Source organism: Salvelinus namaycush, chromosome 8 (assembly GCF_016432855.1).
Source record: "Salvelinus namaycush isolate Seneca chromosome 8, SaNama_1.0, whole genome shotgun sequence".
Classification (NCBI taxonomy): Eukaryota; Metazoa; Chordata; class Actinopteri; order Salmoniformes; family Salmonidae; genus Salvelinus; species Salvelinus namaycush.
The window spans coordinates 25,159,893-25,187,491 of record NC_052314.1 but is presented as its reverse complement, the minus strand read 5'-3'; the positions used below and the strand labels follow the sequence as shown (position 1 = coordinate 25,187,491).

Below are 27,599 nucleotides of genomic sequence, written 5' to 3'. Positions count from 1 at the left end.
ATCGCCAGTGCCAGTTGGGCGCGTACCACCAGTGCCAATAGAAGGGGCGTAATGGATTAGATTAGATTAGACATTTAATAGTAACATGTACATGGCTGCAGATGTAATTACAGTGTATAGTGAAAATGTTAAGCTCCAAGCTCCAACAATGAAATACACCCCATGCTGTGAAATAAAAACTATAAAGGTATACTGAACAAAAATATAAATGCAACATGCAACAATTTCAAAGATTTTACTGAGTTACAGTTCATATAAGGAAATCAGTCAATTGAAATAAATAAATTAGGCCCTAATATATGCGGCCATGGGTGGGCTTGTTAGGGCATAGGCCCACCCACTTGGCATCCAGGCCCACCCACTGGAGAGTCAGGCCCACCCATGGCTGCACCCCAGACAGAAATACTCCTTAGCACCCCCTCAGACGATTCCACAGGTGAAAAAGCTGGATGTGGAGGTCCTGGGCTGGCGTGGTTTCACGTGGTCTGCGGTTGTGAGGCCGGTTGGACGTACTGTCAAATTCTCTAAAATGACGTTGGAGGCAGTTTATGGTAGAGGAAATTAACATTCAAGCCTCTGGCAACAGCTCTGGTGGACATTCCTGCAGTTAGCATGCCTTTTGCACGCTCCCTCAAAACTTGAGACATCTGTGGTATTGTGTTGTGTGACAAAACTGCACGTTTTAAAGTGGCCTTTTATTGTCCCCAGCACAAGGTGCACCTGTGTAATGATCATGCTGTTTAATCAGCTTCTTGATATGCCACACCTGTCAGGTGGATGGATTATCTTGGCAAAGGAGAAATGCTCACTAACAGGGATATAAACAAATTTGTGTAAAACATTTGAGAGAAATAAGATATTTGAACATATAGAACATTTATGGGATTTTTTATTTCAGCTCATGAAACATGGGACTAGTGGTGGCTATTCAGAGAGACGGGAGGGAGGAGAAGCAGGGAGGGGAAGAGAGACAGAGATGCCATGAAATTATAATAACGAATACAGTAGCTTTATCATAGTCTGTGACAGAAATAGGGGACATATAACTTGTGCAATATTGAGTGCACCCCTTATATGGCATTGCATAGTTATATGAATTGAGGAGAAGCATGGCACAATATTCTAACAATCAACAGAATAAGAGAAATTACAGGAAGAAAAATACAATATATATTTGGGGAAACATTTATGAACACTTGACATAGACTGACCAGGTGAACCCTTGTTTATCACCTGTTAAATTCCCTTCAATCAGTGTAGATGAAGGGGAGGAGACCGGTTAAAGAAGGATTTTTAAGCCTTGAGACAATTGAGACATGGATTGTGTATGCTTGCCATTCAGAGGGTGTATTTAAGTGCCTTTGAACGGGGTATGGTAGTAGGTGCCAGGCGCACCTGTTTGAGTGTACCAAGAACTGCAAAGCTGCTGGATTTTTCATGCTCAACAGTTTCCTGTGTGTTTCAGGAATGGTTCACCACCCAAAGGACATCTAGCCAACGACAGGCCAGTGGTTTAAAACGGGTCATTGATGAAAGAGGACAAAGGAGGTTGACAAATTGTTCAGAGCAACAGACGGGCTACAGTTAGTAAACTGACAGTCCAGTGCAACATTGGTCCCCAAAGACCAGTGGTGGAAAAAGTACCCAATTGTCATACTTGAGTAAAAGTAAATATACCTTAATAGAATGTTACTCAAGTAAAAGTGAAAGTCACCCAGTAAAATACTAATAAAAGTATTTGGTTCTAAATATACTTAAGTATCAAAAGTAAATGTAAATGCTCAAATATACTTAAAAGTAAAAGTATAAATAATTTCAAATTCCTTATATTAAGCAAAGCAGATGGCACCATTTTCTTGTTTTTAAAATGTATGGATAGCCAGGGGTACACTCCAACACTCATTTACAAACTATGCATTTTTGTTTAGTGAGTCTGCCAGATCAAAGGTAGTAGGTATGACCACGTGTTCTCTTGATATTGGATATTGTTCCTCTGTCCAGTGTCTGTGTTCTTTTGCCCATCTTAATCTTTTCTTTTTATTGGCCAGTCTGAGATATGGCTTTTTCTTTGCAACTCTGCCTTGAAGGCCAGCATCCCGGAGTCGCCTCTTCACTGTTGACGTTGAGACTGGTGTTTTGCTGGTAATATTTAATGTATCTGCCAGTTGAGGACTTGTGAGGCGTCTGTTTCTCAAACTAGACACTCTAATGTACTTGTCCTCTTGCTCAGTTGTGGACCGGGGCCTCCCACTCCTCTTTCTATTCTGGTTAGTGCCTGTTTACGCTGTTCTGTGAAGGGAGTAGTACACAGCGTTGTACGAGATATTCCGTTTCTTGGCAATTTCTCGCATGGAATAGCCTTCATTTCTCAGAACAAGAATAGGCTGACGAGTTTCACAAGAAAGTTCTTTGTTTCTGGCCATTTTGAGCCTGTAATCCAACCCACAAATGCTGATGCTCCAGATACTCAACTAGTCTAAAGAAGGCCAGTTTTATTGCTTCTTTAATCAGAACTACATTTTTCAGCTGTGCTAACATAATTGCAAAAAGTTTTTCTAATGATCAATTAACCTTTTAAAATGATAAACTTGGATTAGCTAACACAACGTGCCATTGGAACACAGGAGTGATGGTTGCTGATAATGGGCCTCTGTATAATGGGCCTCTGATATTCCATTAGAAATCTGCTGTTTCCAGCTACAATAGTCATTTACAACGTTAACAATGTCTACACTGTATTTCTGATCAATTTGATGTTATTTTAATGGACAAAAAATGTCCATTAAGGACATTTCTAAGTGACCCCAAACTTTTGAATGGTAGTGTATATATATATATATATGTATGTGTATAATTTGCTTTTAAAAAAACACATTTACAGTTGTTGGCTAGGAGAGAAAATGGTTTATTTCATGTGTCTGTTATCATTCATTCATTGACATTGACTATTTGATCCAATAGAAGATTCGTAATGCTTAAGTTGTTTCGAGTGTACTGATGTTAATAGGACACGTGACATCCCGGCAACTTTGGAGAAAAAAAAAAGCTATATCGGGGTTTTCTCGAGATGGTATGCATATTCATGTTATGAGGCCAGCATAGCGTCTCTCTCCATTGAATACAGGTGGATGACGTTAACAACCCTCATCGAATATTCAATATAGTATTACAATAATGAGATGTATCCACCAATCCAAATAAAGCATAGGTGGGAGCAAGACAGCCCGCCGTGCCTCCCATTGTTAGGGCGGAGAGACATGTATCTTGGCAGTATATCCATAATTTTTGCGATGTCATAGCAGAGCGTTTTACTGTAATAAAAATGTATGCAATGTTTTCAAACAGCCCCAAAGAGACAATGTTGCACTGTAAACCAGTCTACAAAGCGACGAGAACAAATAGACTAAGAACCCCATCAACCTCTCGGCTTGCCAAATGCAAGCAACGTCGGATAGGTTGAATTGCCAGAAATAAGTTACCTCTGGTTCGTTCAGCCATCCCCATGGGAAAAATGACATAGCAGGTGGCTATATCAGCCGACAGGGCTATTAAAGGCCCAGTGCAGTACTTTTGTGGCCCCCTTTTGTGTAAAAAAATGTACAGCACATTTTCTACATTTACAGCACAACCACAAAACGTTTTACAGCACATTTTCTGCAATTCTACACATTTTGCCATAGGGTGAAAGGGAAAGTAAAGGGAAAGGGGAGACAAGTTTGCAGTTTTTAATATGATATCTGAGTGGGACTGACTAATAAAATCAATGGGGACCCCCGGCCAGTAATTCGACCATGATAACAAGTTTAGATAGCTGGTCGCTAAAATAACTTAGCAATCTAAAAAATGTTAGCTGACATTGGCTAATTGCTGATGCGCAATAACATTTTGAAATTGCACTTTCAGTATTCTACTATTGTAACTTGCAACAAACAGTACGTTGTGTTTTCGTTGTGTTTTTGTCGGTGGCTAGCTAGCTAGCTAAAATGGTTCCTTTCCTAAATTAGCCATGGATGGAGATAGGGATTTGGACATGTGGTTTTACTTAATTCTCTGTACTGGCTAATGATTATAACGCCGATTCTGATCCAACCATAAATTCATACATTGTGCCCCTGGCCTGATGATGGAAGTTCAATATGTAGCTAGCTGTAGAAGGCTAATGTTAACCCACTGGCGAATCGTTGCCCATGAAAGGAAGTTAGGCTAGCGAGTAAGCATTTTAGCCAGGTAGCCTAGGATAACAAAAAATAAAAGCGTGTTTTGTATGACAGAGTCATAGACCGTTTCGGCAACATGAAAGAGAGGAGGATGGCATTGGCATTTCTCTACAAGTAGTGTGAGTCAACATGTTTTTTCTACTTACGCACACACACAAACAGAAATTAGTACCATGGACAGTCACATGATATTTTACTTACATGGATTGGACTAAATTGTTTTAGGAACCTTTTAGTTGTCACTGTATTAGACTAAGCATAGGTGATTTGATGATGATGAAATATTGAAGTTGAAATGGTGCTGGAATAGTTGAGTCAGCTCCTGTTTTTTTGCAAGTTGTGGTAACTCGGTGCTCTAAATCAATAGTTGTTTAGTAGTCCGAAAATGTCGGAAACATTGACTTGATTGACTATTCTGTAGGTCATGTAACTGTTTGTTACATGCAATATACTTTGTGGACTCCACCAGACATATGTTGCTCTCTGGTTTTGTGATGAAACAAAGGTGTGGTTGAATTTATGCTGCCACTGTGTCTTCTTATTGTCTCTTTGCCTATATATCACTGTGGCAAGGCAAATGAACTAACAGGTTAAGGAGCAAACAATGCAATTATCACAACACATAGGTTGTAATATGGCATTTCCCCCCTAGCTTGGCTTCCCCAGTGATTTTACCCACGCACAGCTACTGGTGTGTTAGCTGTGGAAGTGCCCATGGTGCTGGAGATCAGAGGTGTCCGGTGAGAGAAAGGCAGGTTGAGGTTGCCAGGGTCAGAGTAGTACAGAAGGTGTCATATGCTGAGACAGTGAAGAGAGTAGTAGAGGGAGATCGGTACAGGGTGAGGGATCCTGAGAGGATCCCTGTGAGTAGGCACGTGGGCCAATAGAGAGTGATAGGAATAATATGTGATTCAGTAAGGTGGGTTGCTTCGCATTCATAGCTATGGTTGTCAACTGAAATGGAACATAAGTCACAGAAAATAGAGGTTGTGGTGGCAGTGGCAGAGAGGTACTTGGGATTTTGAGGTTTTACTGTAGAAGAGTTCCAAAGGCCGTTGGCCTGGTGTAGGATTAAAAAGTGGATTTTTTTTTTTAGTGTTTTTTTTAATGAGGGCTAGTAGTTGCCAGGGTAATTTTTCCTTTTCCCCAATTTTGTATCACCAAAGATTGTTTTAAACCATCACCACGTATAATGGATTGCACAGTAGGTGGCAGCATGCACCTTTCACATTTTTTTGCGGACCGCCATAACTATAGAAGAAGAAGAAGATCATTTATACCAGCGTCGTAGCAAAGACACAGCGACTATATACTGGATATTTAGCAACAAATAGCTACCACCAATTTCTTATGCTAACGCATGTTTGGATGTTAATGACTTATATCGTCAGCTAAACACAGGTTTAGCTAGCTAGGTTGTTTTTACAGATACATTTCCAATAGGGTAGCGAGATGCTAACTAGCTAATGTCATCAAGCCATAAATTGTGACCCCAGACATACAGAAGAATCGGGGCTCACTGAGGCCGGTTAGGCAGCTTGCTAACAGGGTTTTGCTACGGAAGCTAACACAGAATAGCCAGCCATCCAAATCGTGGACAATTGACTAGTACCGCAGTCTGTAGTTAGCTAGCTTGAGAGACAGACAGCTAGCTAGATAGCTAGCTAAAGAAGCGGCTCTGTCATTTATTGACAGACCAGCCGATTGGGCTAACATGGAGACATCGGGGAGAATAGCAACCACGCCAGACGCCCTCGACTTCACAGTGGAAAACGTGGAGAAGGTAAGAATCTTAGTGTATGGACACATTCTCCAATCAAGCATGTAGAATCACACTACTAATCACAATATCAAATGTGTGTGTGTAGCCTATGTGGGTCTCTGTAATGTATTTTCTATGGGGTAACGTTAGCTATGATGGTGGCGGGTCTAGCTACAACATACTGTATCATGACGTGAATTAACAGCTACTAGATGGAAAGATACTTAATAACAGTGGTACCACAAACGCGTTGTATTTTGTCCCTGCAGCTGAAAATTCCACAATTAGCAAGTCTGCGTTCTGTCCTTGCTTGCTATTACCCTGACTAATCTAAACCAATATGACTGGAGGGCTTAATTGTTGTCTCTCTGTGTAGTTGACTGTAAGAACAATACATCCCTCACTCGTCTGTGTGAGACACTACATCATCCAAACCACTCTTGAGTCTTAATAAGGTTGTTGTGATCGAATGTAGGCTAGAAGAGAAGGGTGTTGTGGAGTGTTTTGTGAATATACTGCAGAATATCAAAACAACAGTAGATTTGAAACTGTGGTCTTTGGTTTAGAGGTCTGGAATGGGAAGCAGAAGAAGAAGCAAGGCACTCTTCATAGTGTTTGAAATGCCTTTATTTCTGACATGAGGTGTTTCAGTGTGGTCTTTGTCAGTGAATGAGACATGGGAAACCATCACAATGTTTTAAATCAATGAAATGTAATTTCTCTAATGTCATTTCTAGTAGCCTATGTAGTGTTACATCTTCCTAACGTCTCACACACACACACACACACACACACACACACACACACACACACACACGCACACAATCCATTCCTCTTCATCTGTCACTGACAGACAAGTGGTAGGATTCATCATCAGTAGCCTATTTTTGAAAATCTAAAATCTGTTTTAATGAATGCACAGAGGCTTGTGTGTGGTTCGACCATATATTCCGCCACAGGGAACACCCGGTTTTGATAGGCATGATTAACAGTAGCTGGCAGGTCCGACTCGCTTGCTTACAGCTGCACTAGTGTCGGACAGGCTTCCTGTGTAGATTAGGACACCGAGGGGCTGGCAAAAGATAATGGCTTGGAAAATGTACCATTAATCCAGGGATGACAAATGTGTTGTACTCGGAATTGTACCATTTTCTCCTTCCTTCACTCCGTTCTTATTTTTGTGTGATTTATTTCTGTTCTTTTAAGTGTAGACAGACCTGCTGCTGTGATTTTCACACAATATTATGCCACCAGCCACCTGTCTGTGTCCCTCTGTCTGTGTCTAAACTCTGTCCTAATGAGAAAGATAAAATGTGTGTGTGTTACAGTCCATTACTGGCTAACTGCTGTGCAGAGAAAGTCTCAGCTAATGACTAGCCGGCTGGGCTAAGAGTTGTCAGAGGGGGGCGGAGGGGGAGAGAGAAATATGCAGACTATTCTGATACTGGAGGTCATTATAGCCACCAGCCAATTCTCTCCATCTGTCATCTAAGGTGTGTGTGTGTGCGCAAGGGTTGCGTTAGAGTGTTGAGATATGCATTTTCAAAAAGCAGACCATAAAAAAATATGCTTTTTGCACAATATCACCTGCATGTTGTTTGCTGTTAGTGCATTCGGAAAGTATTCAGACCCCTCGACTTTTTCTACATTTTGTTACATTACAGCCTTACTCTAAAATGGATGGAAAAAAACAAAAAAATCCTCGTCAATCTTCACATAATACCCCATAACGACAAAGTGAAACAGGTTTTTAAAAATTGTCAAATGTATTAAAAATAAAAACATATGCCTTATTTACATAAGTATTCAGACTCTTTGCTACAGGTTAGCCACAGAAAAAGACCGCAACCTTCCCGCTAGCCACGGTTGGCTGCGATAACTAGTGGGCTGGACATGCCGACAGATGAGTTTGGATTGGTCTGCCATATAGCTTGCTTCTGTCTATTTGAGCTGGTCAGTATGTCTAGGTAATCCTGTCTAACGTAGCTTTTTTAAAGATATTGTGTATTAAAACTGCATAAGTGATGCTCTCCACTTTCTGGAGGACTGAGTTTTGAAATCAGTGGAATTCGAGTATGATAGCTTCCGGATTACATCTTCAAACTAAGGGCAACCATGAATGATGTATACGGGTAAGATAGTCAGACTAGCTACATTATCAGATATTACATGTTTCTATTTTTGACAAAGAACCATTTACTTGGCTAAGCTAAAGCCTAATGTTAGTTAGCTAACATTGAACCTAGTTGGTTAGCTACCTGCAGATTTATGCAGGGTAGTAACGTTGTAATTATGGTTCATTGTTTATCTAGCTAGCTACATGTCTTAACAAAAGACTCTACTAAGGAACCATTCGAAATTCAGTCTGGCCGTCTCCTCCGATTTCAGAGCACTCTCGTCTGAGTGTGCCAGAGAGCTCAGAATAACTGATGAATTTATGAATGCTCAACACCTGTTGAATATGGCCGGTGTCAGTAAACTCATCGGCCGGAGCGTCCGCTGTGCGCTCTGAATGCAAAACGCTCTGAATTTCCGAATAGACAATCTGACAGCACAGTTGCAATCACCAACGCTCTGGATAACATAACAGCCTAACCAGCTCAGCTAGGAAGAGTAATAATCAGTGAGCTGTTCTCTCTCACTTAGATGTCTGGAAGTAGCTAGCAAGTTAGCTTGGGTGCTTGACTGCTGTTAGTACATTTCGGGTCAACCCTTAAAGAGATGGGTGGGGCTAAAGCTTAAGAGGGTGTGAACAATGCTGAATGGGTGTAGACAAAGAAGGTCTCTCCAATATTAGTACCAAAACATTCAAAGGCCATATTCTCAAAAGTGAGTTTACAAGTTTATCAACATTCTAAGCAAAATTACTTTCCCATTGTTCCTCAACTGTAGCAGTGTATGATATTAAATGTTGTATCTCTGAGCCTCTACTTTTATCCAATGTATAAAAAAAAACACTACTTCAAATTTTGCTACATAAGACCGATTTTGAGCCGGTTGGTCACATTGGGTTAAAAATAATATGACTAGTTTGGTTTCCTATATCGTGCAGTCCTATGTGGCAGTGTGGAAGTTATCTCAAATTAGTGCAAAAATTGCTGGATATTTTTTTTTTAATATACTGTTTAATTAAACTTCAATCAGAATGGAGAAAGACCCATTGAAATCACTTAGTATGTATGTGTTACCACCCTAGGGTCATGCACTACTCATAAAGCAAATGCAGAACTTATTTTTATACCGTGATAGTAGTCCATATCGCTCAGCCCTAATCTAGATAAGTGCTTAGATTCTTGCAAAATCAAGCTTCGCTTGGTAACAGGAGAGAATCCCCTCCTGGATCAAGAGCCTTCCTGTGTAATTTTTGTTTGTGCAGGAAACTGTGAGCAGAATTTTGAGTTACTTGTATAACTATGAGATGGGATGTCTGCCCTGCAAATACTGTAGTTTTAGGTGAGAGACCTAACTTTTACTTGTTAGAATTGCTCACCTTCGGATCTCAGATGCTCAGGGGTATGGAAAATAGCGCTCCTTATGTTCTGTGCCGGTATTACCGAATGTTTCAAGGTCAGTATAAAGGTATGACATTCTGAATACCGCCCAAGCTTAGCCAGTGACCAGCACCAGAGGAGAGGGGGGATGGTGGAGGGGAGATGGGGATGGGTGAGACAGAGAAAAAGCTGTTGCTGCATAGAAGCAGACATGAGGTGATGAGCTGGAGGACAGAGGGGGGGTAAAGGAGAGAGGATGGGAAGTGCAGGGGAAATGGCTTTTCCCTGATGGAACACAGATGACGGGGGTGAGGGAGGGAGAGGAAGGAATGTGTGTTTAAATAGATGCTGGTGGCCCCTTATCATTGGTTTTGTCTGTTTCACACTATTTTAAAGCTAGTGTCAATAATTGTGTTGTAGCTTCCTCTATTTGTCTCCTCACCATCCTCTCATTGTCTCCTCTCCTTTATCTGCTCTGAATAGGGATTAATAGAAAGGTGAAAGCGAAGTCGTTGGCCGGAGGGAGAGTGAGAGAGAGACTCTCTCTGTAGGCTGTTCAGGTATATACCTAGTCCCCCAGTTCGTAACTCTATTAGCCGAGTTCAACGCACATGCAAACATCTCTTTAGTGTCCTAAAGCTAAATTGTGCTTCCCGTAAGTGGTTAAGGAGCGTGTGTGTCATGGAGAGGTTGGTTCCTGGCTCTGTCATGATTCCAGCAGTACAATAGCCTTTTTCCTAACTGTGTATGTGCCTAGCACAATCCCGTTGTCCTCCTGACTGTGTGTACATCTGGGCACCTGTGTGATTGTAAAATATATATATTTTTATATATATATATATATATATATAAGAGCACTCCAGCCGGCAACAGGCGAGGAGGGTGGTGGAATATGAAACTAAAAGGAGTCGTTGTGCAGAGGAGAGCGAGCAATATGCATCTTCTAGTGATCTATTGATAGGACAGGGTCCTGTCAGTCACAAAGTGAGTGATGACCGGGAAACGTAGTCTGCTGTCTGTCCCGCCTCCTGGTACAATTTGTGTGCTGTGGTTGGTTGCAGTCTAATTTCTTTATGAGGTGGAGGGAGAGACCATGATGATTGTGAATTTGCAGCTCTGGCTGGGTCACTCAAGGGCATTCAGAGACTTGACCAGAAGCCACTCCTGCGTTGTGAACCCCCCCCCCCCCCCCCCCGAGGTCCTGAGCGCTCTGGAGCAGGTTTTCATCAAGGATCTCTCTCTACTTTGTTCCGTTAATCTTTCTTGACTAGTCTCCCAGTCCCTGCCGCTAAAAAACATCCCCACAGCATGATGATGCTGCCACCACCACGCTTCACCGTAGGGATGGTATTGGCCAGGTGATGAGCGGTGCCTGGTTTCCTCCAGACGTAATGCTTGGCATTAAGGCCAAAGAGTTACATGTTGGTTTCATCAGACCAGAGAATCTTGCTTCTCATGGTCTGAGAGTCCTTTAGGTGCTTTTTGGCAAACTCCAAGTGGGTTGTTATGTGCCTTTTTACTGATTAATCTGTCTGGCCACTCTACCATAAAGGTCTGATTGGTGGAGTGCTGCAGAGATGGTTGTGGTTCTGGAAGGTTCTCCCATTTCCACAGAGGAACTCTGGAGCTCTGTCAGAGTGACCATCGGGTTCTTGGTCACCTCCCTGACCAAGGCCCTTCTCCCCCGATTGCTCAGTTTGGCTGGGCGGCCAGCTCTAGGAAGAGTCTTGATGGTTCCAAACTTCTTCCATTTAAGAATGATGGAGGCCACTGTTCTTGGGGACCTTCAATGATGCAGACATTTTTTGGTAGCCTTCCCCAGACCTGTTCCTCGACACAATCCTGTCTCGGAGCTCTACAGACAATTCCTTCGACCTCGTGGCTTGGCTTTTGCTCTGACATGCTCTGTCAACTGTGGGACCTTAAATAGACAGGTGTGTGCCTTTCCAAATCATGTCCAATCAATTGAATATACCACAGGTGGACTCCAATAAAGGTGTAGAAACATCTCAAGGATGATTAATGGAAACAGGATGCACCTGAGCTCAATTTCGAGTCTCATAGCAAAGGGTCTGAAAATGTATGTAAACAAGGTAATTCTGTTTTTTATTTTTAATACATTTGCAAAAATGTCTTAACCTGTTTTTGCTTTGTCATTATGGGGTATTGTGTGTAGATTGAGGAAATAATTGCATTTAATCCATTTTAGAAATAAGGTTGTAACGTAACTACATATGGAAAAAGTGAGGTGGTCTGAATACTTTCCGATTGCATTGTAGGTATTGAAATATAGGCCTATATAAGTTATGGTATTAAAACTAAATAGCATGCGCTCCTAGGCCTACAGGTCGATGGTGGTTATACAAGGCTGCTATACTAAGCCTACTAATGATAATGACATTACTTATTATAATAATGAGGATCATAATAATAGTAATAACAATAGGGAGATCTAGAAAAAGAAAGGTTATTGTTTGGAAAACTGTAAATCTCAAAATAATACCAAGTTAAGTGTAAAGCCTTTATTACAACTGCCGAATTTGTGAAATGTTTTATCCAACATGTGGTTGCGTGAGGCTTGACGCTCACGGAATCAGTAGGCCTATTAAACAGTCAAACGGGCAACAGGAGCTTTCTTATTTCTGTTGATATATATGAGGGTTTATAAAGCCAGGCACATTTAACAGTTAAGCTATTGATTATAGACCTAATTAAGTTGGTTTCCTCTCTCCTCATTTTTCTTAGACAATTAAGGCAAGGGCTCTTTTCATATTCTAAATCTGCTGCTGCCTCCGCTGCATTGTTCTCAACACCAATATGCTGGTTAACTTTGCTATTATGCACATAGCAACATGGTCTAGGAAAAGGCATCAATTCAACAGCGCACTGATGTGTTTCAGGACAGCTATCCAACACGGGAGAAAGCGTATCTGTTATATAATATTGTTTTTATTGGTGTTGCACTATTGTTCCTACATAATATGAAATTGTATATAGTTATGTCTTAGACTGATGGACTGTGCCACCCCCACAGCCTCCACAATGGATTAGTCCACTCTGACAGACACGTTTTAGACAGTTGTCTTGTACACCATAATTATTATTATTATTGTGTTTTGCTACTGCTTGACTAAATAAATCTCAGTCGACCAACAGCCTATTGACCAAACAGTCGACTAAATGGGGTCAGCCTTAATATAATTTCATCCCTGGTATAACAAGTGCACAGGCCAGTAGGCTTTGCAAGTCCACTGTCACGCAGCAGTGCCCGAGAGGAAAGACAGCTTCACGACAGGCAGGCATGCATGCACCTTTACAGAAAACGGTTTGCCTCCACCTCAAATGGTTAAAAAAAAATCTGAACTATACAAGCTACCTTTTTTCTTCGTGTGGATTTGATATAATTTCACAAACCATGTCGCTGGCCGTTTTTAAACTAATCCTGGGCCGATAATTATGGTTTGATAACAAACTAGGTTGTTCAGTCATGTTACCTAGCTAGTTAACAATCGAGTAACTTGACAGTAGGACTAGGGACATTTGATTGGCACTGGAAGAAAGGACAAGTGTTTGCTGATGTTCTTTTAAAGGTAGAATTCATATAGGCCTAATGTAAGCCTAAACTATATCAAACACCTATCTCTTTCGGGTGCTTCTAACATTCTGTTTGATGCTAATATTTTAAAAGTTGAGCAGTATGTGTTTGTTGGAGAGAGTGGTGTGTGTTTGTGAGAGAGGGAGACCGTGGGAGAGAGGGAGACCGTGGGAGAGTGGTGTGTGTTTGTGAGAGAGGGAGACCGTGGGGGAGAGGTGTGTGTTTGTGAGAGAGGGAGACCGTGGGGGAGAGGTGTGTGTTTGTGAGAGAGGGAGACCGTGGGAGAGTGGTGTGTGTTTGTGAGAGGGGGAGACCGTGGGAGAGAGGGAGACCGTGGGAGAGTGGTGTGTGTTTGTGAGAGAGGGAGACCGTGGGGGAGAGGTGTGTGTTTGTGAGAGAGGGAGACCGTGGGGGAGAGGTGTGTGTTTGTGAGAGGGGGAGACCGTGGGAGAGTGGTGTGTGTTTGTGAGAGAGGGAGACCGTGGGAGAGAGGGAGACCGTGGGAGAGTGGTGTGTGTTTGTGAGAGAGGGAGACCGTGGGAGAGAGGGAGACCGTGGGAGAGTGGTGTGTGTTTGTGAGAGAGGGAGACCGTGGGAGAGAGGGAGACCGTGGGAGAGAGGGAGACCGTGGGAGAGTGGTGTGTGTTTGTGAGAGGGGGAGACCGTGGGAGAGTGGTGTGTGTTTGTGAGAGAGGGAGACAGTGGGAGAGTGGTGTGTGTTTGTGAGAGGGGGAGACCATGGGAGAGTGGTGTGTGTTTGTGAGAGAGGGAGACCGTGGGAGAGTGGTGTGTGTTTGTGAGAGAGGGAGACCGTGGGAGAGTGGTGTGTGTTTGTGAGAGGGGGAGACCGTGGGAGAGTGGTGGGTGTTTGTGAGAGAGGGAGACCGTGGGAGAGAGGGAGACCGTGGGAGAGTGGTGTGTGTTTGTGAGAGAGGGAGACCGTGTGAGAGAGGGAGACCGTGGGAGAGTGGTGTGTGTTTGTGAGAGGGGGAGACCGTGGGAGAGTGGTGTGTGTTTGTGAGAGGGGGAGACCGTGGGAGAGTGGTGTGTGTTTGTGAGAGAGGGAGACCGTGGGAGAGTGGTGTGTGTTTGTGAGAGGGGGAGACCGTGGGAGAGTGGTGTGTGTTTGTGAGAGGGGGAGACCGTGGGAGAGTGGTGTGTGTTTGTGAGAGAGGGAGACCGTGGGAGAGTGGTGTGTGTTTGTGAGAGAGGGAGACCGTGGGAGAGAGGGAGACCGTGGGAGAGTGGTGTGTGTTTGTGAGAGGGGGAGACCGTGGGAGAGTGGTGTGTGTTTGTGAGAGAGGGAGACCGTGGGAGAGAGGGAGACCGTGGGAGAGTGGTGTGTGTTTGTGAGAGGGGGAGACCGTGGGAGAGTGGTGTATGTTTGTGAGAGGGGGAGACCGTGGGAGAGTGGTGTGTGTTTGTGAGAGGGGGAGACCGTGGGAGAGTGGTGTGTGTTTGTGAGAGGGGGAGACCGTGGGAGAGTGGTGTGTGTTTGTGAGAGAGGGAGACCGTGGGAGAGAGGGAGACCGTGGGAGAGTGGTGTGTGTTTGTGAGAGAGGGAGACCGTGGGAGAGAGGGAGACCGTGGGAGAGTGGTGTGTGTTTGTGAGAGGGGGAGACCGTGGGAGAGTGGTGTGTGTTTGTGAGAGGGGGAGACCGTGGGAGAGTGGTGTGTGTTTGTGAGAGGGGGAGACCGTGGGAGAGTGGTGTGTGTTTGTGAGAGAGGGAGACCGTGGGAGAGAGGGAGACCGTGGGAGAGTGGTGTGTGTTTGTGAGAGAGGGAGACCGTGGGAGAGAAGGAGACCGTGGGAGAGAGGGAGACCGTGGGAGAGTGGTGTGTGTTTGTGAGAGGGGGAGACCGTGGGAGAGAGGGAGACCGTGGGAGAGAGGGAGACCGTGGGAGAGTGGTGTGTGTTTGTGAGAGGGGGAGACCGTGGGAGAGAGGGAGACCGTGGGAGAGAGGGAGACCGTGGGAGAGTGGTGTGTGTTTGTGAGAGGGGGAGACCGTGGGAGAGTGGTGTGTGTTTGTGAGAGAGGGAGACCGTGGGGGAGAGGTGTGTGTTTGTGAGAGGGGGAGACCGTGGGAGAGTGGTGTGTGTTTGTGAGAGGGGGAGACAGTGGGAGAGTGGTGTGTGTTTGTGAGAGAGGGAGACCGTGGGAGAGTGGTGTGTGTTTGTGAGAGGGGGAGACCGTGGGAGAGAGGGAGACCGTGGGAGAGTGGTGTGTGTTTGTGAGAGAGGGAGACAGTGGGAGAGTGGTGTGTGTTTGTGAGAGAGGGAGACCGTGGGAGAGAGGGAGACCGTGGGAGAGTGGTGTGTGTTTGTGAGAGAGGGAGACCGTGGGAGAGAGGGAGACCGTGGGAGAGTGGTGTGTGTTTGTGAGAGAGGGAGACCGTGGGAGAGAGGGAGACCGTGGGAGAGTGGTGTGTGTTTGTGAGAGAGGGAGACCGTGGGAGAGTGGTGTGTGTTTGTGAGAGAGGGAGACAGTGGGAGAGTGGTGTGTGTTTGTGAGAGAGGGAGACCGTGGGAGAGAGGGAGACCGTGGGAGAGTGGTGTGTGTTTGTGAGAGAGGGAGACCGTGGGAGAGTGGTGTGTGTGAGAGAGGGAGACCGTGGGAGAGTGGTGTGTGTTTGTGAGAGGGGGAGACCGTGGGAGAGTGGTGTGTGTTTGTGAGAGGGGGAGACCGTGGGAGAGTGGTGTGTGTTTGTGAGAGGGGGAGACCGTGGGAGAGTGGTGTGTGTTTGTGAGAGAGGGAGACCGTGGGAGAGTGGTGTGTGTTTGTGAGAGAGGGAGACAGTGGGAGAGTGGTGTGTGTTTGTGAGAGAGGGAGACCGTGGGAGAGTGGTGTGTGTTTGTGAGAGAGGGAGACCGTGGGAGAGTGGTGTGTGTGTGTGAGAGAGGGAGACCGTGGGAGAGTGGTGGGTGTTTGTGAGAGAGGGAGACAGTGGGAGAGTGGTGTGTGTTTGTGAGAGAGGGAGACCGTGGGAGAGTGGTGGGTGTTTGTGAGAGGGGGAGACCGTGGGAGAGTGGTGTGTGTTTGTGTGTGTGTTAGAACTGAAGAGTAAAGGTTTTATACTGTGTTTTCCCCTTATTGCAACAGTGACATGCAGGTCATTATCCATGTATATTCATTCCTCCAGCCAAATCACAGGTAGGCCTTTGCAAATATGAGCAAATCTGCCATACTATTTTTCCCAATTTTATTATAGTGAACATTGTGAAGGTAAATTCAAAATGTGTTGAGTTGAAATGTGAATATCAGTGACAGTTTTTTTGTGTAGAATATGCGCATAATGTTTAGAAAACATGAACAAGTGTCGGGGGGACAGGGGGAAAACAGGATGCTAGGCCACTCCCCCGTAGTATTGCGATACTTGGCCTGGTATCGTATCGTTAGTAAAATGTTGATATCTTGACAACACTATATGTAACTGTATTCACCCCCCCACCAAAATTGAGCTCTTCAGCAAAAAATGTTGAACCCTTTGGATCTGGTTATTTTTTCCCAGTGGTGTAAAATACTTAAGTAAAAACACTTGTAAGTACTACTTAAGTCGTTTTTTGGGGAATCTGTACTTTTTATATTTTTGACAACTTTTACTTTTACTCCACTCCATTTCTAAGACAATAATGTACTTTTTACTCCTTACATTTTCCCTGACACCCAAAAGTACTCGTTACATTTTGAATGCTAATTAGGACAGGAAAATGGTCTAATTCACACAATTATCAAGAGAACATCCCTTGTCATCCCTACTGCCTCTGATCTGGCTGACTCACTAAACATTTGTAAATTATGTCTGAGTGTTGAACTGTGCCCCTGGCTATCTGTAAATTAAAAAAACAATAAATATTTGTGTCTGGTTGGCTTAATATAAGACATTTTAAATGATTTTTTACTTTTGATACTTAACATTCAAAACCAAATACTTTTAGACTTTTACTCAAGTAGTATTTTACTAGGTGACTTACTTTTACTTGAGTCATTTTCTATGAAGGTATCTTTACTTTTACTCAAGTATGAAAATTGGGTACTTTTTCCACCACTGCTTTTTCTATTTGGTTGGCTGCTCTATGTACTTGTCGGAAACACTGGAGAGACTAGAGGCTGTTTTAGACATGACTGATATGAGAGGTAGAGCACTTCCAGTTGACAGAATAAGGCATGGTGTCAGTTCTCTTTCCCTTATCGATTGTTTCTTATTTTAGTGCCTGGGGCTAATACCTTATCTCATATCTGCTTTCCTGTTCAGGGGTTGGATGTCATCAGTCTTCTCAATGGCAACCACATAACAATCATTCAGTGTGTGTGTGTGATGACAGGTTGTTTTATTGTTGCTGACGCGAGTGTGAACTGTCATTGTTTTCCGTCTAAATTGGTAACATGGGATTAGTATTTGTTTTTTATATCTCTGCGCAAACTGCAGCCAGTCAACAACCAACCACGCCACTACAAACGACCCTACACACACATGCGAGCGAGCGCGCGCGCCCACACACACACACACACACACACACACACACACACACACACACACACACACACACACACACACACACACACACACACACACACACTGTCCCCGCTTCATTCATCAAATCACCTACTTCCTCTGCATGTTATTTAATCTACATTTCACATCATGAATATTAATATGAACAGTTATGATATAAGAGGACATGGATCTAATCAATAATGATGTTCAGTCAGTATCCTGTCCTTCAAGAAGAGTCTCTGAGCACGCCTCTCTGTCCCCCACGAGTACAGAAGTGAAAACTGAATACAGACGGTACATTATAGTAGCTTCAATGGATACCAAACCCAGGTCTGCTGTGTGACTCAAGCATATTAGCCTGCTGAGCTAAAGCTTAGTCGCTAGAAGGCTACAACGAGTCTTCAGGTCTCAGTCAAGGTTACGCAACACAGTTTACTGAACCTCATAGCCAATACGTTCATCTGCACCCTCACAGTACCAGAGTTAGGAGCAGATTTACTATGTGGCTGGTTACACCTGTGCAGTATTTGCATACTACTCCCCAGAGGGAGTACCCAATGGAAGGCAAGCTACTAGGACAAAACCGTGGTCTACAGACAACCTGCATGTGATGTGCTGATAGACAGATTCATGTTTATTTTCTTACTCAGAAAATAGCGGGTGCTGTCTCTCTTACTATACTATTTTCTGGGACACTGTGGACCGACCGGCTATTCAATGCAACAACTGCCTACTTACGGAAGACAATTGGACAGAGCTGTCTACCCTAAGCAAACAAATCTCAGTGTTGCACAATTTGCTGGGGAAACTAGTACGTCCACCTACCTTCTCCTTTTCTACATCTCAGGCTGGACGTCATTTCGATATGGTGAGAGTATCACCACCCTGTCAGCACTCTTTATCTGACTGGCCAGTGCTTCACCGGGGCCTCTTACCAGGGAAGTCTCCCCTGCCTGTGGAAAATGGGACAGGACCGACGCTTCTAGAGGACCTTGCCGATGCCACAGTCTCCGATCCCGCAATGGAATCACATCTAGGGCTATTGCGGTGACCGCATTAATGCCAAAACAGCAGTCATGAGTCATGACAGCAGTAAATGTCCATGTGACCGTTGAGTCATGGTAATCTCCTTTTATGTAGTCTGGGCATGAGTCGGTAGTACCCAACTATCGAACAACCATCAGGTCTCTAATGGCCTGGTGCTCAGCGCTCTTTTGTCCCTCTAACGCAGGCCTGGGAGCCGTATGCGGCCCGTGATCTGATTCAATATGGCCCGCGGAATCGGGCTCAGATCACAAAGAATTTGCCATAGTAAAGTTCAGAAAAATTTATTTGTTATTCAAATTAAAAGCCCAATGAATACTCACCTTTGTGTAATGATTTAAGATTTATTTTGAAGGCACGTATAAATAGCAACTGCAAGAGGACAAGACCGTGACTGACAGGCTGACACACACACGTCACAGTTACAAATGGTAGCTAGCTAGAAATTGCGCAAAATGTGTTTTTCAAATTTTTTAAAGAAAAGGAAAGTAGACTGATTTGTAGGGTGTTCCAGCAAGAGTGGAACGTTCGCCAGATGTACAGTGTTTCCTCCAACACATTGGTGCGGCTGGCTTCCGGGTTAAGCGGGCATTGTGTCAAGAAGCAGTGCGGCTTGGTTGTGTTGTGTTTCGGAGGACACACAGCTCTCGACCTTAGCCTCTCCCGAGGCCGTACGGGAGTTGCAGCGATGAGACAAGACTGTAACTAGCAATTGGATACCACAAAATTATTTTCCTGCATTGCATTATTCATCAGGAAGTGTTCTGAAAATGAGCCATGTTGTGGATACAGTCACTAAAGTGGTAAACTTCTTCATAAGAGCAAAATCTTTTAACCACAGGCAGTTTGTCTCACTGTTGGAAGAGACTAGAGGTCGACCGATTATGATTTTTCAACGCCGATACCGATTATTGGAGGACCAAAATAAAAAAATAAAATAAATAAATAAAATATACTCCCACTGACCTGCAACTTGAGCTTATCGATCTTTAGTCTGATGCAGTGATTGTTTTGAATAGTTCTCCAATGTCACTAATGAGGTTCTATGCATCTTTCAATTAACAAAACTTTCCAATGATTAGGAGTCATGCTCAGAAGATGTTTGTACTGTTTGGGTCAACCTATGTATGTGAACAGACATTTTCAGTGATGAAATAATAATAACAATAATAATAACAAGTCAAGACACAGATCATCTCTTACTGACTCACCTCTCAGCAATCCTGCACATAGCGACGTCAGAAACTGTACCTGACTTCAATGCTCTAGTCAATGCCCATCAGAGACTTCACTCCTCACACTGATTGAGTAGTTTAAATGTAATGTTGAGCTCTCTCTTTCTTGTTTTTTGTGCGTACCCGTTAAAAGAGTTCTGTACTTTTCCCTCTGTGTATTTCATTGCATGTTTAATAATGAAAATACCTACCAAAAGGAGAACATAGATGTGGTTTATTTCTGTGCATGTTAAAGTAAAATAAGTAGCATATCTGGATGTGATTTACAGTAGATATATCTGATGTATAATCCTGTAATATGATTCTGGCCCGTGATGGCAAAAATATATTCTAATGTGGCCCTCCATGGAAAAGAATTGCCCAGGCCTGCTCTAACCACTCTGACGTCAATGCAAATTAAATCGAAACTCACATCAAACACTTATCATCAAAACAGTGTTGTGCTTTTAAAACTCGTCTCACTCAAGTTTCCCGTGTGTATCAAAAATGGTCCACCACCCAAAGGACATCCAGCCAACTTGATACAACTTGGGGTGTATTTTTGGGTAATGTGACTGGACCCCAGGAAGAGGATCTGCTTATGGGGATCCTTAATAAATAAAATACCAGGTGCTCCAGTCTGGTCCACAGCTGCAGGTAGGGAGGTGGTTCAGCTGAGCAGTAGGTTGGCACATTACAGCCACAGCAGTTTCACTAGTTGCCCTGAACTGAAAGCATATCTGATCTCTGGTGGCTAATGAAACAATTGAGCTGTTAGTTGATTTGCATTTGGCTGACTAGTGAGATGGGTCTCACACCCCATGTTTTGCTCAGTCTGGAGTGTGTCTCGGGGAAAAAAAGTCTCCTTAGATCACACGGTGGACAGCGGTAATGACCTGGTTTGAACTCTGGAAAATCATATCCTTGGAGGGAGAGATTTCAGTAACGACACTTCAGTAAATACACCGCTCCTCAGTAAAAATCACTTTAATGGTCAATTGCACCCTTCGAAAGACACACATGCATACATATACACAAACATATACATATTATCGGGAGGTGCGTGGTGGCTGCCACACTGGGTGCCCAGGGAGCTGCTGTTGTATGGGGTTAAGTGTCTTGCTCAAGGGCATAACAGCAGGCAATGGCATCTAGGATTTTATACCAGCAAACCCTCCGGTTGCCAGCTCACTTCCTGACAGATTTTTCCTGTCGGACCCGGGATTCGAACTGGCAACACCTCTCTAACCCCTAGCGTACCTGCTGCCTCTGTGAAGAGAGTTTGCCTGAGCTGGGCAGATACACTGTTAGACTTTAATAACAAATGCGTGTGTGTGTGAGAGACGGTTATAGCAGTGTTTCAATGAGGAACAACAGAGGACTGGAATATGATTCAGGCTGTGATCTCTACCGTATGACACACACAACCCGAAACTCTTCATACTGTGTGTTTCCATGCTAGGAGGTGATTTCAAAAGGAAACAAAGGGACCCTGCACAGACATGTTTCTTCCATTAGACAATGTGTCAACCAACCAGCCACCCACCACACTAGCTCTTGGTCAGGGCGCTAGGGTTAATCTACACACCAGCACTGGAGAGCCTCTTGATACTGACTGTCTCTATTGATGGCGTTCTTTAACAGCAGTCAGTCATACAAGAGTCTAGAAACACTTAACGTTCCTGTTCTAAATGACATATAATTGCATTGCAAGAATTATACTGACTCCCTCCCATCTCTATCTCTCTGTCTATCTATAGGGGCTCCACCAGTTGTACTATGACCCTAACATTGAGAATAAGAACCTGGCCCAGAAGTGGTTGATGCAGGCTCAGGTCTCCCCTCAGGCCTGGCAGTTCTGCTGGGCTCTGCTCAGCCCTGACAAGGTATGAAATGCCCACATGCGCTCGCACACACACAAATGCACGCACCTATACATAACCCTCTCTCTCCTCCTAGGTTCCTGAAATCCAGTACTTTGGGGCTAGTGCCCTCCACACTAAGATATCCCGCTACTGGTCTGATATCCCTTCTGACCAGTATGAGACCCTGAAGACTCAACTCTTCTCCCAGATCGCCTGCTTCTCCTCCGGATCCAAGATGGTGGGTATATGGATGGACAGTTGGTTGGACAGTTGGACTTATTAGATCAATAAAAATACTAGTGATGCACCGATATTATTATATTTTTGACCAATACCGATATCCGATATTTTCCTTGCCAAATAACCCGATACCGAAAACAGATATTTAACATTTTAGCGGCCTTTTAAGCATTCTAGTGCAGTTAAATATTTAAAACACACACAAACGGAAGCAGAGGTCTAAGGCACTGCATCTCAGTGCAAGAGGTGTCACTACAGTCCCTGGTTCGAATCCAGGCTGTATCACATCCGGCCGTGATTGGGAGTCCCACAGGGGGGTGCACAATTGGCCCAGCGTCGTCCGGTTTTGGCCGGGGTAGGCCGTCATTGTAAATAAGAATTTGTTATTAACTGACTTGCCTAGTTAAATAAAGGTTACACACCCCACACCACACTGACCAAAAAGTTATTTTGTTGGCATTTACGTATGTCCCCATTATCAGTCAAACATAATCAAAATCTATTTCTTTCACTTACTTGCTATGCTGTTTCGTTGTTCATTTGTTCAGTCATTTCATTCTCAACCAGGTTTTCTATGGAACGCCGTTTGGGTCTTTGCGTGTCAAAAAGGATACACGTCAAATAAGCTTGTTGACCAATCAGGTCCTGAATATGACTGCACGTCACATAATAAATTAACTCGTTCATAAATGTTTTATGTAGTTATTACACTATCACTCGTATTTCATATGTCACAACGATTCATCGATACGTATGCTATGATGCTGGTAGAGTTGTCTCGCGCACCTACAGTTCTGGTCATAAAAAAAGCTAGCTAGCTCATGGATGCAAACAATCTGTTTCAGTAGCTATCGTTAGCTAGATAACTATATAGCTAGGTGTCATCTAAAATAACCCTAATTTATAAGAGTTCTTATTTGAATAATGGTGGTCAACCAATCTATGTGAAGCTAGCCACGATAAGGATTAGCCACAATAGTGGATTTTGCAGTTAGCCTTCAAAATAAAAGTATGTCATTGACAGTGATGCAAATGAATACAACTCGTAGAGTTATGTCATAATTTAATAGATCATGATAAACGAGGTTGGAATATTGTTATATAGAATCAACAAAATACTAATTTGTTAATTTGACAAAAATCTGAAATCACACTGGATGTATATATACTTTAGAATTGCATTGAGGGCATACTTATTTCACTGTACAGCCTTACCTATGGATTGTGGATCAATGACATGAGGTATCAGTCTACACAGTGACACCCAGAGAACATTAGCATTGTTAGGTTCTTATTTTTCAGAGTTAATAACTTACGGACACTTGAGAAGCTTTAACCAAGTTTAATTCTTCCCAAAGGTTCTGTACAGCTATAATCAGACAGCAAAACATTTCAGACATCAGTTATATACATCCTACTTAAGACACTCCCTCTCTCCATCCTTAGTTTATGCCCAAGAGAAAGAAGGTAACCAGATACTAACCCTGATTACTCCCTTAAGGGGAACGGACCTCACCCCTCACCTCCTGACCTCAACCCCTCCTTCACATAATCCACAGATATCCATCTGTCTTCCCTATATCAACACATCGCTCTCCTCTCCTCCATCAAACACATTCCAAAGCCTTCTGGGTTGCTACAGATTCTTTCTATTCAAGGCTTCGTCTCTATCATTTATTTAATATCTCAATGTTCAAAGTTTAGCCGATTCCAACAGCATCATAGCTCTTATTGCGGGACTCTGAAACAACTTTGAATTGAGCCACATTTATTGTCACCCTATGTGTATTGAACACTATTCCAGAGGAAAAACAATACTGCGTGGATGTTTTGGAGTCTGATAACTCTGAGGACGTTGGGAAAAAATATATTGGGTATTGAGTAGACTGTTAACCCATTTCATTGATCTCCAATCCTTAGGTAAAGCTGTACATTGCAATATGAAGGTCAATACACCCAATAGGCTGACTGGGGAGGTGATTTCACACAGTCACAGTCCCGCGTTAAGAGCTACAACGCTAATATTTGCGTAATCTCTTCACAGTTGTGTTCTGTGGGTGTCATCGAGTAGACTGATACCCCATCTCAGTGCTTCACATTCCAACCTTGTTTAACATTATCTAGTCTAAATATTGCATAATTCCACCAATTGTAACCGTCTGCATCACTTTCAAATAGGTACTTTTATTTTGAAGGCAAACCGCAAATTCCACTATCGTGCCTACTCCTTATTGTGGCTAACTTCACAACACATAACCTGGTCAGGTCGAGCCTCACTAGCCAGATGAAGCTAGCTGGCTGCTTATAACGTTAGCTTTGGGCAACAGGGTTAAGTAGCTGGCTAGCAATTTATTTTCATGTACTGAAGTTAAATTTCAATAGGTGAACAACAAGTGGCTCCCTAGCTAATAGTTACTCACAAGGATTCCTAAATCATTGCTAAGAATAGTGAAAATGACTGCAGTTTCTACTGGTCATTTGTTTTCAGGCTGGTTGTATTGGTACCAAGCTAAAGCTAGCTAGCTACCCCAGAAGATGCGGTCGAACAAATAATGATTTATTACCAACGCGGTATAGTAAACACACCGTTCGTGGTACAGCTTTGACAGTGCGACTGATAGTAGTGGTGGTGCTTGGCTTGCACGTGCAAATTCAGAACACACAACATTCTATAATAGAACTGCGTTATTTGACGTGACAAATTAAAAGCTTATTTAACACATCAAATTGTGTTAATTGATGTGTATCTTTTATGACACGCAAAGACCCAACGGTGTTCAATAGTATGTTGTGAAGCTAATAGCAGTGACACTATTACTGCATCACTCCGGTAGGGCAACATCTGAACAATAGTGCACTTGGTAACGTTAGTGTGTACCGGTGCTCGACCAGTCGCGAAAGCCAACATCACCCACGACAGGGAACGGTTGATTGTCAAGGGCAATGGATTTCGACTTTGAGTTGTCTCGCTGAAATTCTTACTCTTTCAAATGACTGCTCAATCCACACAGCAGACATTGTGGGCTAGGTTAGGAATGCTGTGTTGCACGTTTAGCGCAAAATTTTACATGGCGTCATTACGTCATGTACCTTATGTAGGTATGCACGTCAACTTTGACATCGGTTTTTCACATCGCTGTTAAACTAGACATCGGGCCAATATCAACGTTGGCATTTTTAGCTAATATATTCCAATCCGATATGTTCACCGATATATCGTGCATCCCTAAAAAACACACATAACTGGTGGTAGCTACGTGCCTTAAAAACCATCAAGCATAAAAACAATTGTAAAGTTGTTGACTTACAAGAAGTTGTGTTCCTGTTTCCAAGGTGCTAACGCGTCTGTGTGTGGCGCTGGCCTCCCTGGCCCTGAACACCATGCCAGAGGTGTGGCCGGGCGCCGTGCCAGAAATGGTGCGTGTGTTCCAAGAGGAGGGAGGGGGGGTGGATGGCCGGGCCAGATGTCTGGCCCTGCTGGAGCTTCTGACCGTCCTGCCTGAAGAGTTCCAGACCAGCCGCCTGCCACAGTACCGCAAGGGACAGGTGAGGGGGTGCTAGAGACTGAAGGGTGCCAATGGGGACAACAAAAAGGCAGACGGGCACACACAAAAGGACAAGTGGGGGGCAGGTTAGTATTTCCTGTAACCTTGTGTCTTTCTGTCTGTAGGTGCGAGGTGCTCTGGGTCGAGAGTGGGGGTCAGTGTGTCCACTGCTCCAGCAGCTGCTGCGTCAAGAGGACAGTCCCGGGGCAGTGAAGGCTCGTGTCCTGCGCTGTCTGTCCTCCTGGGTGCTGCTGGACGTCCCTCTCAGTGAGAGTGAAGGACTGGTGGAGGACTGTTTCACTGCTCTACCAGACCCCGAGCTGTTTGAGACCGCCGTGGAGGCTATTGTCAACGCCATATCACAACCAGACTCCCAGAGGTGCGTCCGAGCCAGTGGGAGGTTGAGTGGGTGTGTCAACCAGAGTATGTAAGCGGAGCAGCGAGGAGCGGAGTGTGCCCAATGGGAATTTCGCCCCGCTTTTGGCTGGAGCGTCGGCCTTCTCGCCTGCTCCAATTTCACTCCAGTAGCGCTCACTTCATGAGCTCAGGGCATGCCAGGCTCAGCATGCATTTTGTAGTCTTTTAAACACGGAACCCAAACCGGCTGCGTTTGTCCCCCTACACCAAACGCGATCACGACACGCAGGTTAAAATATCAAAACAAACTCTGAACCAATGACACTAATTTGGGGACAGGTCGAAAAGCATTAAACATGTATGGCAATTTAGCTAGTTAGCTTGCACTTGCTAGCTAACGTTAATTTGTCTTATTTAGCTAGCTTGCTGTTGCTAGCTAATTTGTCCTGGGATATAAACATTGAGTTGTTATTTTACCTGAAATGCACAAGAACCTCTACTCCGACAATTAATCCACACATAAAACGGCCAACCGAATCGTTTCTAGTCATCTCTCCTCCTTCCAGGCATTTTCATCTTTGAACTTATATGGTGATCGCATCTAAACTTTCATTGTATTACCACGACAACCGACAACAAAGTTCGTCTTTCAATCACCAGGCACGTGGGTACCTGCTTCTATAAACCAATGAGGAGATGGGAGTGGCAGGACTTTCAGCGCGATCTGCGTCAGAAATAGGAATGACTTCTATTTTAGCCCTTGGCCTCGCAGACTTTGTTGGCGCAATAATTGAATAACATGGATTTCGACATTTATTTTGCGACGCTCGCGCACGCGACGTGTCCGGTCTGGTCAGCATGTAAGTCACCTTGCTTTAGCTACTGTCATGGAGTTAACTAAATATTTCCATAAAGAAATTGATTAAACACACAGGTGCAAAATCAAGGTGACTTACAAAGATGAGGACCAAGAGCAAGAGAGGGAGTGTGGTGATGTAGTGTCCACAACTAAAGAATCATTGTGGAATCTGAAAATACATGTATTTCGAATGCATGAAGGTGTACTTACTATGTGCACATGCTAAAAGAAAGGAACGAGGTGGGTAGATAACTGTCTCGTTTTTCCCCCTATTATCTGTACAATAGACCATAATTGATTTTGGCCCAATAGACCTGGCATATTCCCACGTCCAAGGAGCTTTACGTTTTTATTGGGTTATTTTGCCTAAAAACGTTTAGGCCTACCTAATACAAGAGAGAGAAAAACCAGCGCTGCATCTCCCCAGCCTGGCAAAAGTGGCCAAAAGGGTGTTTAGAATCTCCAGTTGCTCTGCGAGTGTGGAGAGGATATTCTTCGCTGCTGGCCTGCTCTCCAGGCACCATCACATGAGCCTGAAGCCACAGACTGGCCAAACTCATGTTTCAAAGGCACTGAAGTCATTTTTTGTTTAATTTGTATTTAATTCTAAGTAAATCACAGCAGATATGCACATTTTATAGACTCTAATGATTTTAATACAACAAAATGTTGTTTAAATGCTGAGCGCTTTATGTTCCTACCAGCCTATTGTGTCACACTCACAAATGCTTCACAATGTATTTATTTGTAGGCTATAGCCTTGAAATAATTAAAACAATATAGCCTTAAATTTTGTTCATTCTTAGGCTCCTGACCTATTTAGTGTTTATATGATGTTCTAATATGTCATGTAGCCTATTTGAAATGATCTGGGCTTCTTACATTCCCTTTTTAATGTTTATTCAAATACTTT

At 43.8% G+C, this 27,599-nt stretch overlaps 1 protein-coding gene across 1 annotated transcript in view; it reads left to right on the top strand.

Moving 5' to 3' along the window:
- The first annotated feature begins 5,487 nt into the window (after positions 1-5,487).
- The window catches only part of LOC120052546 (importin-13-like), a 42,998-nt gene continuing 20,886 nt past the window's right edge, over positions 5,488-27,599 (top strand). Inside the window, exons 1-5 of the mRNA XM_038999518.1 lie at positions 5,488-6,000; positions 21,581-21,706; positions 21,780-21,923; positions 25,259-25,471; positions 25,596-25,849. Coding sequence (XP_038855446.1) covers positions 5,932-6,000; positions 21,581-21,706; positions 21,780-21,923; positions 25,259-25,471; positions 25,596-25,849 — 806 coding nt within the window. The 5' untranslated portion in view covers positions 5,488-5,931. The remainder of the gene's footprint in view (positions 6,001-21,580; positions 21,707-21,779; positions 21,924-25,258; positions 25,472-25,595; positions 25,850-27,599) is intronic.